At 44.1% G+C, this 14,791-nt stretch overlaps 1 protein-coding gene across 10 annotated transcripts in view; it reads right to left on the reverse strand.

Moving 5' to 3' along the window:
• Window positions 1-14,791, reverse strand: part of CIT (citron rho-interacting serine/threonine kinase) — a 175,324-nt gene that overhangs the window by 19,392 nt on the left and 141,141 nt on the right. For 7 of the 10 annotated variants that reach the window (XM_027566755.1, XM_027566754.1, XM_027566752.1 and 4 more), the window contains 6 exons: window positions 13,101-13,236; window positions 10,668-10,772; window positions 5,829-5,969; window positions 5,296-5,403; window positions 3,252-3,414; window positions 2,855-3,019 (listed from right to left, as the gene is read on the reverse strand). In XM_027566755.1, the coding sequence (XP_027422556.1) occupies window positions 2,855-3,019; window positions 3,252-3,414; window positions 5,296-5,403; window positions 5,829-5,969; window positions 10,668-10,772; window positions 13,101-13,236 (818 nt within the window). The remainder of the gene's footprint in view (window positions 1-2,854; window positions 3,020-3,251; window positions 3,415-5,295; window positions 5,404-5,828; window positions 5,970-10,667; window positions 10,773-13,100; window positions 13,237-14,791) is intronic. The other 3 variants (XM_027566756.1, XM_027566753.1, XM_027566751.1) reach the window with 1 other exon arrangement.

Consider the following 14,791-nt stretch of genomic DNA (forward strand, 5'->3'; position numbering starts at 1 on the left):
CACCCACAGGATGGGAGAAACGTTTGCAAATCATCTCTCTGGCAAGGAGCCTGTAGATAGGATGTAGAAAGAACTCTTATGATGCAATAGTAACAAGATAACCCAATTAAAAAGTGGGCAAAGGATGTGAACAAATGTCTCTCTGAAGAAGATAAATAAATGGCCAAGATACACAGGAAAAGATGCTTGAGTCATTCTTCCTTAGGGAAATGCAAATGAACACCACAGTGAGATGTTAGTTCACGGTCACTGGATTATCTAGACTCAAAAATATGGGAAATGGGTGTTGATGAAGATGTGGAGAAATGAAGGTCCTCATACACTGCTGGTGGAAAAGCAAATGGTGCAGCCACTGTGGAGTCCAGAATTACCAGATGCCCCAGCAATTCCACCCCTAGGTCTATACCCAAGAGAACTGAGAACACATGTAGCCACAAAATTTGTGCACAGATGTTCACGGCAGTATTATTTATGATAGCCATAAATGGAACCAACCCAAAAGTCCATCAATGGACTAATACATAAACAAGATGTGATGATCACACAACAGAATGTTATTCTGCCATAAAAAAAGGGAAGAACTGATAAATGCTCCAAGATGGATGAATCGGAAAAACTATGCTGCATGGAAGAAGCCAGACACAGAAAGTTATACAAGGTGCATCCTTTATGGAAAATGTCCAGGACAGCAAATCCATGGAGACAGAAAGCAGACTGATACCTGTCAGATGTTTCATGAAGGGGAAAATGGCAAGTAACTGCCAATGAGTTCAGGGGTATTTTTCTGGTGGTCGACTGGAGGGACCAAAAATGTTTTAAAAATTTGAATGTGATGATTATACAACCTTGTGAACTTACTTAAAAAAAAAAAAATCACTGAATTATACATTTCAAACAAATGGATTGTATGGTATGTGAATTATATCTCAATAAAGCTGTTAAAAAAAAAAGCATCTTAGTGACAGATTGTGAAACTATTTTAACACTAACAGATGTGTCTAGATTTATAGGAATCAAATTAAGATCGCCATTATCTGGTTATTAGGAATTAGGTTTTATTTAAAAACACATTCCCGGTAGGAGATGGTTAATACGATGGCATAGCTGTTTGTGAGTGTAAACAAACATACGCTTCTAAATCAGTTGTTTGTAAATATTTTAGTCATGAAAGGTATGTTTTCCAGATGAGATCATGGAGCACTTTCCAGAATCCAGTTTAAAAATCACCATTCTTGAACATATTTAAATAATTTTAAAGACTTCATTTTAGCTTCTTGCTTCAGATTATTTCATAGAGAATTTCTGTTCAATACAAGACCAATAATGTGTTATAATATTTTTATAACCAAAGTGTGAGTAAACAAACACAGCAAATGAACTGAAGTAAGTTCCAGATGTACCAACCATGGTTTTGCATTAATTATTTATGTAAAACATGAAATTTGCAAGCTTGTAACTGATGAGAATTAAAGTATGTTTATACTATGGTAAAAAAAAAATTTACTATTCTGAAATACAGACTTTCTGACTATTAAATACATAGACTGACTGAAGAAGTCCCCCTTCATGCCCAGTTCTTCCATGAATAACATCCTTTTTAAAAAATCCAAGTTTTAAGCCTCAAAGAACTGATTCTTGCATTTAAATTCCAATCAGTTAAAACTAACAAGATTGATTTTTTCTGTTTAGAAGGCTCCCTTCTCAATAGTGACCTAACTAGGCAAAGGCAGCTTTAAATAGAAAAGCTCAGGATCCAAATTTCTGAATCCAAATTGGATTCTCCGAACAACACTGTCTTCTTCCCTTAACAGAAAAGTCATGAGGAATAAATAACATAAATGCACTCTGAACATGCCATGCACACAAAGGAGATGTTTGGAGTGTTACAGACTACTCAGGGAGCCGCTCTGTGCAACCTCATGGAAGAACCCGGGGGCCAAAATGATTTTCCTTTGTGTTAACAGCACCACTTTGAAGACTTTAATCAAAGAGTGAAGCTCTTTGATTCAAGGTGTTATGTAAACATGGGAAATGAGATGACATCATTACTAAAGAAGAAAGAAATGACAACAAAATTCCACTGAGACTGGCAGCTGAAGTGGGTTGATGGTGATACCCTGATATTAAACCACAACTACTCTGCTCTCCCTGTGACTTTCCAAACCAACTTCCTTGGCTTTTTTTAAAGTCCATCCCATCTCTAGGTAAATAGAGTACATTTGAAACCACAAAGAAAACTCCTCACACCACTGGTCTAAAGGTTGGCACAACCAACCTTCAGAATACATACAACCTTTAACCCAGGGACTCATTTCCCAACAACTTATCCAAAAGTCATAGCACCCATAGCTGTGCAGAGTGTTCACTGCAGGGTGTGTATGGAAACAAGGAACTGGAAATAACCTAAATGCTTGTCAATTGGGGTCTGGATTAACAGGTGAATTATAAACCCCCCACCATGGAATACCACGCAGCCCTCTAAAAAGATGGGGTCAATCCATATGGGTTAATATGAAATCTGCTAAGAAGACATTTTAATTAAAGAAGATGTTCTGCAGTGTACAGCACTGTGGGCTGATATTTATGAAAGCAAAGAGGATTATTATTTTCTCATATCCCTTAAATATGATTATATGACACCTAAATAATACAGACATGCAGTTAGTTTATGAGCTATGGCTGGAAGAATACAATGGTTGACTCTGGGTAAGAGAACTGGGGTGGGGAGAAGGCTCACTGCTTATTCTTTAGCCCTCCATATTATCACTTGTCATTTTCACCCTGGGTCTGCATTTCTCAGTCCATTAAAAAAAAAAAAAGTCAATGCAGGTCCAGTGGCCCCTTGAGAACGTACCCTCTGGAGTGGAAGACTCCTTCCTGCGGCTGGACGGCGGGGCGAGCAGGCTCAGGGCGCTGGGCTGGTGCTCGGGTGACCGCACAATGGCGGACATGGCGATCTGCTGCCTGGCGGTAGCCGGCGTAGATGGGTGTGGGTGGTCTGCAGCTTTCCGGTGGGCAGCTGGGGAGAGACCAGTCCAGCGCCTTTAGGTTAGTGGGGTCCCCCAGAGGCCCCAACCAAGTGGACTGCCCAGGGGCTGGCTCTCAAAGGCCTGAGACCACAAGGACACCCGGCGTGCCGTATGGGCCATGCCAAGGGTGCCATCACCACCAGGCTGAGCTAGTCTCCGCTCATCTCCTTGAGACGGGCCCTCAGCCTGGTGCACCGCCCTCGCTGTCCAGAGCGCCCGTACCTTCCTCCCGGGCGGAGCGGAGCTCGATGCGGGTCTTCTGCAGGGCTTCCTCGAGCTCCGCGCAGCGAGCTTTCTCCTTCTCCAGAGCCACCTTCAGCTCATTGTACTGCAGAGGAACCTGTGTGGGCAAAGCAGGGTCCTCTTTCCGTCGACTAAATAAACCCTAGCAATGGAAACAGAGATATCTCCTAACTCCTGGAAACTGGCACTGGGAACTAACTAAAGGAACTCTGCCTCGGGACGAGCAGACCATGGGAGCCGGGCACATACTCACTGCAAGCGGGTTTAGTAAAAATGGCATGTGAAGGGGTGGGGGGACTGAGCCACAGCCCCTCCCAGCTGGCTGGAAAAAAATGGGGGTGCGGAAGTTTCCACCGAGAGGGTTAAAGATGCTTGAATTGCCACCACCTCTTCCTTTAGCAATCCCAAGGAGAGCCATTTCCTGAGACTTTACCCTCAAAAAAAAATTGGAAGTGGAGGATGGAATCAGGAGAGATGGTTCAGTAATCTTGCCTTGAATTTGTCTCATGATGCTTAGTTATAAGACACAGAGATGAGTGGTTGCTTTTTTTTAAAAAAAAAAAAAAAAACACAATACTAAAATGACATCAACAGAAGGGGCTTATGCCAAGAAAAAAAATGCAAATGGAATATGTATTGTACACGGGAGAAAAAAGTAAAACACAGGATAATGAGACTGAAAACAAAATTAACAACCAAAAAACACATGGGAATACCCTGACTACATCAAGTGACATAATCAGATAACAGTCCACTGCTAAAATAAAAAAGATTCACCATCAGCAGCACATAACAAGCACAGTCACACAGCACACAAGCAAGCCCGCGTCCGACAGCCACCACTGCTGTTTGCTTCTGCTGCTGCTCTTCTCCAGAAGGAGGACATCAGCATCATAAGACACCCTGCAGCCCATCTCCCCTTCCTGTACCATCACCAGTGCTATGCTGCCATCTGAGTGCCTCAGGAAGTTTCCAGCTCCTTAGAGACCTTCTTGAACTGAGAACACCTGGCCAAAACTACCATGAAGGCTGCAGTGGTTCAGGGAAGCATGCTTTGGGCTTATTAAAAATCTTCCCATGTGTATCTATCAGCCTGTCCATCCGTGTCTCCTGGTCATTGTTTTCAATTGTTACCATTTTAAAGGGACGGATGGAGCAGCACCCCATGGAGGGGGCAGCTATCCAGTCCGGCACTTTGGGCAGGTCACAGCAGCACTCTGGGCCCCAGTCTCCTACTGACCCGATCAGAGGGACTGAGCAGATGATGTCTAGTTTCTCTGGAGCCCCTTGTGCATGACTTGAGATTCCTTCTCAGGCCCCATACAGATGACCTATTAATACCTCTGGAATCCCATCCCTGTGACCTAAGAAGCCCTCTCTGTCTAGAATCCCAGGTGTGTGCATGCTCAGCCTCTTCAGTCGTGTCCGACTCTGTGTGACCCTGTGGACTGCAGCTCGCCAGGCTCCTCTGTCCGTGGGATTCTCCAGGCAAGAATCCTGGAGTGGGTTGCTGTGCCCTCCTCCAGGGGATCTTCCCAATCCAGGGATCAAACCTGCTTCTCTTACATCTATCTGCACTGGCAGGCGGGTTCTTTACCACTAGCACCACCTGGGAAGTCCTAGAATGGCACACGAGTGGCCTCTAATCTCTCTAGAGGCCCTTACACACAAGCAGAGAACCCCCTCTGGAATCGGGGACGCCAACCTGAACACTCGGCCTTCCTCTCTGCTGCCTCCTCCTCCCCAGCTGCTTGGGAAACAAATCTCACTCCTTTAGAGGAAGGCAGCACAACTGTAAAGGCCATGAACACAGCACAGCGTGTCACAGATTCCAGAGTGACAACAGCCTCTCTTGAAGAGCCATTCTGATGATCTCAAAGCCTCTTTTTTCAACCCAAAACAAAGAAATTGTGCATTTTGTTTTCTCTGATGTTCCTAGGATTATCTACTCTGGTGACCTTCACGGAATCATCATGATTGAGCGAAACTGCCCACTGCCTGCTTTTCACACCCTCTGACCCACCTTTTTCTTTTTGGCAGGCTGGTCCATTTTGGCTTGCAGAAAATCGATGAGTTTGGTTTGCTGGGAAATAGTGCCTTCCATCTTCACCTTCTCATGAGAATAGAGAACCTAAGGTTCATGAAAACAAAAAGCACCTCAGATCCCAGAAGAAGCAGACTTTTAAATTTGATACTTTAATAAGAAATAAAGTCATTACAACGCTAACAAATGAAAAATTCAACAAAAGCCACACTGAGCCAATTGTTACTCACTTAGTCCTGATCTTACTGCCCACCGTCCCCCACCCAACAAAGACAGACTCAAGTACAAAGATACGTGAAAAAGCAAAAATAGCAAATGGTGAGTAGAAGACTCTAGAGGGTGGTCATGATAGCAATTTCCCAGCTTCTCTTAACATTTGGAAAGTTTTCGTAATAAAATACTGGTGAAAATACACAACACGAAGAGACTGCTCATCTTGCCAGGTGGCTTTGAGCCATCACACTTTGCCTCTGTAGACAATTTTTCAGTAAGCTCCCGGTGCTGGTTCTCACCTGAATGTTTTCCAGCTGATATTCCAGGTCACTCCTTTCTGTCTTCAGCAGATCAGCCCGATCCAGAGCTTCTTGCAGCCCTTGAGTCAGACGGAAAATATGATTCTTCTGCAGGTCCATTTGCTGCTGTAACTTGGCTTGCTGGTGGGGGGAGAGGCCGGAGAGAGAAGCCTCAGACCACACACAATGCAACGCGCTCTCTCACTGTCCCCACTCAGACTCATTTCAGAGGAGGCACCAAAATTTCAGCTCATATCAGGATGACCAACTGTCTGATATTCCACAACGATGCATGAGCAGTTATCTCAACCACTGTTGAGAGAACTCACTTTGCGATTCTCCATGTGGCGTACACAAATGGGAATCATAGCACCTTTAATTCAAAGGGCGCCGCGTCAGTGCGAGAGACCAACAAGCACACCAACAGCCATGGTGGGAGGCGATGCTGCCACCACGAGGGAAAGGGGGGGCGATCCCAGCGTCAGAACAAGTGTTAGTAAAACAAAATTCTGTTTAGTATATTGCAAATAGTTTTGTACGAGAACTCTCTCCAATTCTTTTTTTTTTTTTTTTTTAACTTTACAGAAAACAGGGCAGGCGATAAAGATACTGGCTTTATGGCTCTTACCTAAAATGCTTCTGTTTCTAAAAAGCAGAAGAGAACAGCTATCCTAAGAGGATACTGCTTGGTTTCACCCAACCCCTGGCGTCCAATCTAACCCTACTAGCAGTGGCCCAAACACTCCCTTCCCCAGGGGCCTAGACCGTCTGTGGACGGAAGGACAGAGAGCTGTAAACAGCTGCTCACCATCACCACGGGGCTTTCCCAACAGGCGAGGGCAAACCTCAGTGCTCTCTGCCCCAGCAGGCCGAGAGCTACAGATGACCTCGGTTCGCAGAAACCTCACCACCATATTTGTCTTCCCTCCGCTGATGTTTGCATTTCCATTCCTACTCCTCAATCCCCTTCCTCTTGAGAGGCAGCTGATTCTGAGGCATCATAGTGTCATGGAAAAGAACCTGGGCTTTAGAACATTCCAGACCCTGGTTCAAATCATGACTTTTTAAAAAAATATTTATTTGGCTATGCCAGGTCTTAGCTGTGGCAAGTAGGATCTAGTTCTCTGACCAGGGATCAAACTCAAGCCCGGTAGTGGGAGCATGGAGTCTTAGCCACTGGACCAAGAGGGAAGTCCCCTGACTTAACTCTTATCAGTCCTATGGCCAGGGGCAGCTCACCGCCTCTCAGACCCTCAGTCTCTTCATCTGCAAGTGGGGGTAATAACCCCCTTCTCTGGGTGACACACCAAGCCCAGTGCCCAGCACACAGCAGGTGCGCGATGAATTTCAGCGCTGCCTCCTGCATCCTTCTTTCTCTCGATGCAGTCCAGGTGGGCCCCTATCACTTTTCCATCTGCCCTTCCTACCCCAACCTACTCCACCAGCCCCTCTCCATCCATCCTCTGTAAAGCAAGAGGTACTGATACTAACTCAGAATCACCTGCCCTGGGTGCATGACCTAGAATTTCTGAATCAAACCACAGAACGCCCTAAAATACAGAACAACAAAAGAGAGAAAACAGCGAAGATAATCTCTTCCAGGGAGCTATCCGTCCCCTGTAGCACAAATGATTACTTCTGTAAATTACCCTCTTTAGTTTCCTTCCGCTATTTTAGGACAACACTAATTACTAGGCAGGAAGCAGAGAAACAAGTACTAGGGACAAGAATCTGTTTGGTGACAACCAGGCCCAAAATATTTCTCTAGAATCAACACATCAACTGTCCATTAGCTTTCCAAGAAATAGGCTGCTTATTTACTACAATAGAAAACAAGTAAGTGACATTGGTGCTCAGTGAAATGTTTTCCAAAACCATTTACCTGCTTCCCAGAGAGCGGTAAATGGAGGCTATTCCTGGTTGGTGGTAGACTGAAAGGAGGGCTCCAGCCACGTGATTAGATCTGTCCACCAATTTTATGATAGTGACAGGAAACTGGGAGGAAGCAGAGGAACTAGACGACAGAACCAGAGTGGGAAACACCCCTGGTAACAGGGAGGATGGGCCAAAACCAACAAGAAGGCTTAACAGGATGGTATTAAAAAAAAAAAAAAAAAGTCAAATAAATAAAGATGTTTTAAAAAAAAAAAAAATATGTAGAAGGGCTGGTGGTGATCTAACAGATCAATGGGTGTCAGTGGTGTGATAAGCCACCCAAAGAGCCCAGGTAGTGGTGGGGCCGTGTTGTTCAAACCCCAAGGACTTCTAGAAACTGTTCGGAAGGATAAAACTACCAGAAAAGAACATTCCAGTCCTGGTGGGACTTGAAATGTTTCAGTTAGAAAAGAAAAGGTGACATGGAGTCAGGAGAGCTGAAGAGATAGCAAATCTACTGTCACAGGGATAATAAAATAAAAAGTAGCTCTCTCACAGAAGTATCACACAGAGTGTATGAGCTAATTCATGGAAAGTACTCAGGCATCTGGCATGTGGTATGTGCCAAATGAAACATGAGTTATTTTTAAAAATAATAAAAGAAAAAAGAAAAACAAGTTATTTTTATTACTAAGCAAGTAATATGATCATTAATCAATATTAACTTCCTACTTTGGTTGGAAATATGAGACTACTCCCTGTTTTCAAATGTTTTGCTGTAATAGAACCAATGGTTGGAAGTTACAGGCTTTAGTTCAAAACCAGAAAGGACTTTCTAAGAGTTAGAGTTGCCAGAAAAATGAGTTGGGCAATCTTGAGTCCCTTTAAGTCTTGAGTCCCAGGTGCCCCAAGGCCCACTTGTGAGGGTGGCTGGGGAAGGGATTCTCTACCTCGGCAGGGGGATTATTTGACAGGATTAGCAAACGGACTTGGAGCTCTGGTATTACTTCCAAGTCGGGACTAGTCATGCCTGTAAACAGCAGTGTCAGAAAAGTTTCAGAGGCCACTTTAGGCCTGAGAGAAAAGATCTGAGAGAAAGCTCTGTTACTGAAGTCTGCCAGGGAAAGGGTAAAAGAAACGGTGGTGCAAGTGCTAGGAATTTGTGTTAAATGACACACAAAAATTCTCTCCAACTGTGAGACTCTGATTCTGGCTCCATGTACAAGAACCTGTACCTAATGGACAAGACAGGCAAGCTGAGCCCCCGACCACCTGCTGCCACAGGGCCCACCCCAAGCCAGGATGCCAGCCGCATCCTTGATGGTAAAGATCACTGTTTCCCAGTGCTCTCAGGTCTCAATGAGATCTGCCTCCAAGCCAGCGCAGCCAGATGTCTGTCTTCAAAAAGCCCTCTGTGAGGTGCAGACAGGGGAACTGGAAATGTTCCCCAGTAGTTTTAGAAGTGAGAACAGGGGACTGAATCAGGATGCCAGCCTTCTATTTCTAGTGTTGCCACTGACTCACCACGTAACCTTGGACCAAAGCAGAGTTGTTGGGGCCAACGCTCTTTCCTCGGAAGGAAAAGAGGACAGGCGAGATCACTGATTATTTCTGTGCTTCCTGTTTCCAACGTGTGTCCAAAGTGGGGACACTGCCTAGTGGGGACACTGCCTAGTCATTCCAGATAAAAGACCATTCTTTGATCATTCTCTATCTTTTGTCATTCTCTATTTGACAATCAGAGAGATTTAAAAATTTCTATTATAATATTCTGAGAGTCACCTTTGGTGAACTTTCTACCTGTGTGTAATATTGATTTTATTTAAAAACTTTTTTGTTGTGGTAGAATATACATAAAATTTACCATGTTAATCATTTGTGTTATTTTTGGCCACACCATACAGCATGCAGGATCTTAGTTCCCTAACCAGGGATCTTAGTTCCCATACCCTCTGCACTGGGAGCATGGAATCTGAACCACTGGACTGCCAGGACTGGTGGCATTAAGTAGAGTCACGTGGTTGTACATCATCATGGATCCATCTCTAGAACGTTCCCAACTATATTTTTAAAAGTCATTCTAGAAAACATTTTATGCTCCCCTGCAAAATGTGTACCACATTTTTCAAACTTAATAGCATAGTTACAATACTTCTACCAGCAGAGCCTCTCAGGGGCTACAGGAAGCACACAGTAAAAGCTCCATTTACCAGAACAGATAACCTGGTTGATTCAACTGTCAGGCTCATTGTGGCTTAAACAGAACACTCTTGAGTCTAACTTCTCGTGAAATACCTTTATAAACTGCATTTGTCCTGACAGGTCAATTCTAATGAATTAAGACAAATTATCAGTGATTCAGCCAAACCAAGGCTTTGGTTGGGGGAGTTGTCCTCAATTTAAACAGAGATTTTCAGAATTCTATTCAAAGGTACAGGAAATAACTAACATAAGGATTGGACTGGTTTAGGAGATCAATTTGAACTTTTTGTTTTGTGTCTCAAAAGCAGGGTGTCATTTTTTTTGCATTGAATTAATTGGATGTTCAAAAGTTTTCATGAGATTTGGCATTCAGCATCACCTGATCAGGTCTCTGTCCCGTGCATGAAGCTCATCAGGCTTCAAACTTAATACACTCTGGATATTAACTCTAAAGAACAATTTAACTCAATATCTACTTGCCCTCATATTTAATAAACTTCCAGTTAGCACTTACTCACTATGTGCTTGACACACCATTAAGCACTATTTGGAAGGACACAATGACAAAGAGGCCCCAGGGCTTCTTGACATGTTCTTTCAACGTGTTAAACACCTTCCAGAAAGTACCCAGTGACCACCTTACTCTTCCTTGAGAATTTCAACCTTGAAATCTAATTTCTTAGTTTGGACCTGCCCACCTGAGGCCAAGTGTTCACTTCTGAGAGTATGCCTGGCTCTATTTACCATGCATCTTACACCCACCTCTTCCAGAAGCCTTTGTTTGAGCTCTCGTTCTGTCTCCAGCTTCTGTTGTAAACTTCGGGCATTCATTTCAAGCATGGCGTGCTTCTTCTCCAGATCATTGAGCTGGACATTTGGAAAAATTGGCCGTGACACATTTAGGAACGTTATATGCTAACGACTTTTGCCAATATCCACAAACCTTCACAGCCAAAGAAAAATCAAGATCTAAGGGTCAGAACATAAACACTGGTTTTTAAAAGTGAAGTGAAGTTGCTCAGTCATGTCCAACTCTTTGCGAACCCATGGACTATAGCCTAACAGGCTCCTCTGTCCATGGAATTTTCCAGGCAAGAACACTGGAGTGGGTTGCCATTTCCTTCTCCAGGGGATCTTCCAAACCCAGGAATCGAACCTAGGTCTCCTGCATTGCAGGCAGACGCTTTTACCATCTGAGCCACCAGCGAAGTCTAAAGAGTCGTGTTTGTGATTGTTTTACACTGTATGTGTTAGTTGTGTCTGATTCTTTGCGACCCCAGGGACTGCAGCCCATCAGGCTCCTCTAGCTCCATGGAATTCTCCAGGCAAGAATACTGGAGTGGGTAGCCATTCCCTGCTCTAGGGGATCTTCCTGACCCAGGGATTGAACCCAGGTCTCCTGCATCACGGGCAGACTCTTTACCGTCTGAGCCATCAGGGAAGCCCAGGTTTTTAAAAGCATACCACAAATGTCCATGTCAAAGATAAGCCTTACGTAGGTTATTCTGTTAGGAGAAGATATTATTTCTAAGGGATGGGTCATACGTGTAGCTAGCTGTGACAAGTTCTAGGAAGATGACTTCTCCAAAATTTATTTATCTGACATGCTTTGGCTGAATTAAATCATCATATTCCAAATGCTTGCTTACTTGCATGGGATAATATCAGAACTCGGATGAAAGGGCAGACAAGCTCTCTCAATGATCTTGTATCAAGTCACAAAGGCAGAGGGTGGCCCTTAAGTAGACATATACACAAATAGTGACTACTCTGTCAAGTGATGATTTTGATAAGAGGTATGGAGGAGAGAAATTCATCCTGAATGGCCTGTCACTGGGAGAAGATGGGCTCAGAAAGTCTGGAGTCTTAAAGGATGGGTAGGACTTTGCTGTAGAATTCTTTAGGACAGTCAGGTAGAAAAAAATGTCCTTCGAGCTAAACACTGAAAAGCTCATTTATCTCTAAATAATGCATTTACTTTTTTCATGGTTAAATAACATATTTACTTTCCTCATGGTTAAAAAAATTAGTAAGCCAGTACCAAGGAACTCAGGAATATTCCTGAGTAGCAAGCTCTAGCTTGAATCTGGTCATTACTATGAAATTCCAATAAGAAAATAACCATGGATCCCCAAAAAAGATTTACATTCATCACAATGTTACTTATGACAGCAAAAAAACAAACAAAAAAAAAACTGGAAGAAGTTCAAATTTCTAACACAAGCAGAATGATTAAAATAGGTGTCTCTGTGTAATTGTTGTTTTTAGAACTACATGTTCAAAAAATATTCACTAATTCAGGAAAAGCCCCTGTTTATGTGATTTTTTTTTTAAAAAACGATGTAATCCTGTTTATATAAGAATCTAAATTTATTAATATAAATAAATAAATATAAATTGACCAACATAACAGTGGTGACAGATTACCAGTTACTTTTTCTTTACTTTTCTGTGGTTTCTATATCTTCCACAATGACCCCAAATAATCACTTCTATAATCAGAAAATTAGTTACCCAAAATTCAGAGGTCAGATTATGTGTGTGTGTATGTGGGCGCACACGCACACAAAACAGTGTGTATGTGTATATATGAAACAGTTGTGTGTATATGTGAAGTTTCTCTGACCTGCACTCTTACCTGTAACACAGAAGCACCTATTCTAAATCTCTTTTGAGACTATTAAAATTTTTCAAACAGCAGTATGTCACTTTGTAAATATAGAGTGCTTCATGGACAAGATGTGTGTATTTCCAAAGTGGAATATGAAGACCAGCACTGTCCTCAGATCCTGCTGCGTCCTTGGACTTAGAACCCAGAGACGCTGAGGCTTCCTGCCATTGCAGCACTGGAATGAGCAGGAGTCCTAGCCACCCCGCACTTCCCAAGGATGCTCAACGTTAGATCCATAAAGGCTTTCAGAAATCAAATGCCAGGAAAGAAGAGTGCTGTGCACCCAGGTCAAAATCTGGACCTCAGGGGCCCTGATGGGCAGATATCAGGAAGTCATTGACCAACTCTGATACCCCAAGCACCCACTACCCCCACTACTGCCAACCAAGAGTGTCCCTTGGGGAAGCACAACAGTGAGACTTGGTTTATGAAACACGCCGACCATGGATTGAGCGCATGTGAATACCTGCTAAAAGAAGGAAGTATACATGCATATCTAGAAGGCAGGAGGGACAGGGGCTGACCTTGTCGGAGAGGCTCTCGGCCTTCAGCTTCTGCTCCTTGAGAGCCTGCTGCAAGGCCAGGATCTCGGCCTTGTGCTCCTTTACTGCCAGCTCGACCACCTGGCGCGACTCAGTGATCCTCTGGTCGGCCCTCGCCCTGTGGGGAGACACAGGCACGTTCAGAAATCCCGTCATTGCCACCCTGCAGGAAGGAAGCCGGCCCGGCTCGGACATGGATAAGCAACCAAACAGGCTGCAGGCTGGAGAGAGCCCAGCCTGACCCCTTATTCCGAATTACGTGGAGTGAGGATGTGACCCACTTTAGGCCCTGGGTAAAAATACTCTTAGCAGGTAAGGTTCCTGTGAATATAAATGCACTTGGAAGGGCTAAAGGGGATGAGGCATTTTTCCAAATGCAACTGGGCTGAAAATGGGAAGACGGTTACATCCACCTGCAGAAGCAGGAAGGAATGAGGTCCCACTGAAGGAGCACCGTGCAGAGGACCATGTGGGGCCCCATTCGAGCAAACAATGCCTCTCCTTAAAGCAAGAGCTGAAGTGTTCTGGAAACTGAACCTTGAATCTGCTGGGTGTAAATAAGGTGACAGAAGACAAAAACTGGAGCACCCTTGGAACATCACTTCCCCTCCCCAACTCAGGTGTTCTGTTTTGCTGCTTCCACATCTGGACTTAGACAGGCTCCTTCACTGGCAGCTCTCCTTCTCGACCCAACAAACCCAAGTCTTACTCAGACTCCAAGGGTAAACTAGAAGGCCATGTCCTCCACAAAGCCCTTCCCAGGCTTCCTCTCAGAAGTAACGTCTTCTTGTTCTGGACCCAAAGCATAAATGTACTACTGGCCTGGCACAACCCACTCTCTATTTTAGGTGATAAATAGTTCAACGCGTAGTTTATCTCCTGCACTAGACTCTCAGCCTCTAGAAGACAAGAATTAAGAATTATATTTTAGGGACTTCCTTGGTGGTCCAGTGGCTAAGACTTCTCACTCCCAAGGCAGGGGGCCAAGTTCAATCCCTGATCAGGGAACTAGATCCCACATACCAAAACTAGCAACAGGCACAGCCAAATATATAAATATTTTTTTAAAAATAAGAATTATATTTTACTCATCTCAGATCCCACATAACACCAAAATAGAGGAAGGAAAAAAAAATGGGGGGTGGGGAAGAGAGCCAAGATCTTTCACAATTGCTCCTGAAAGAAATATATGAAAGATCTCCCTATGTGTGTGTCCGGCTCTTTGAGACCTTATGGAGTGTAGCCCACCAGGCTCCTCTGTCTATGGGATTCTCCAGGCAAGAATACTGGAGTGAGCTGCCATGCCTCCTCCATGGGATCTTCCCCAGCCAGGAATGGAACCCAAGTCTCTTCTGTCACCTGCACTGGCAAGTGGGTTCTTTACCACTAGCGCCACCAGAGAACACTTTCACGCTTGGTTGTGCATTCCTGATGCTATGGTCAGACTCTGCCCCCGAAACTGTCTACAAAGGACTCTAGAAACAGCTGGGCTAGGAGCTGGACTTGCGAGTGGGAGGGAGGGGTGTGTGTGAGAACAACCAGAACATAGGGTGAGGACGCAGGAGCTCAAGAGTTCAGGGGGAAACAGTAACAGGAAGTCTTAAACCAGCAACCCTCTCACATTAGCAAATACCCTGAAAGGGAAGATGTCCAACAGGAGAATATTTCTACCA

The sequence above is a fragment of the Bos indicus x Bos taurus genome, chromosome 17, assembly GCF_003369695.1.
Source record: "Bos indicus x Bos taurus breed Angus x Brahman F1 hybrid chromosome 17, Bos_hybrid_MaternalHap_v2.0, whole genome shotgun sequence".
NCBI lineage: Eukaryota > Metazoa > Chordata > Mammalia > Artiodactyla > Bovidae > Bos > Bos indicus x Bos taurus.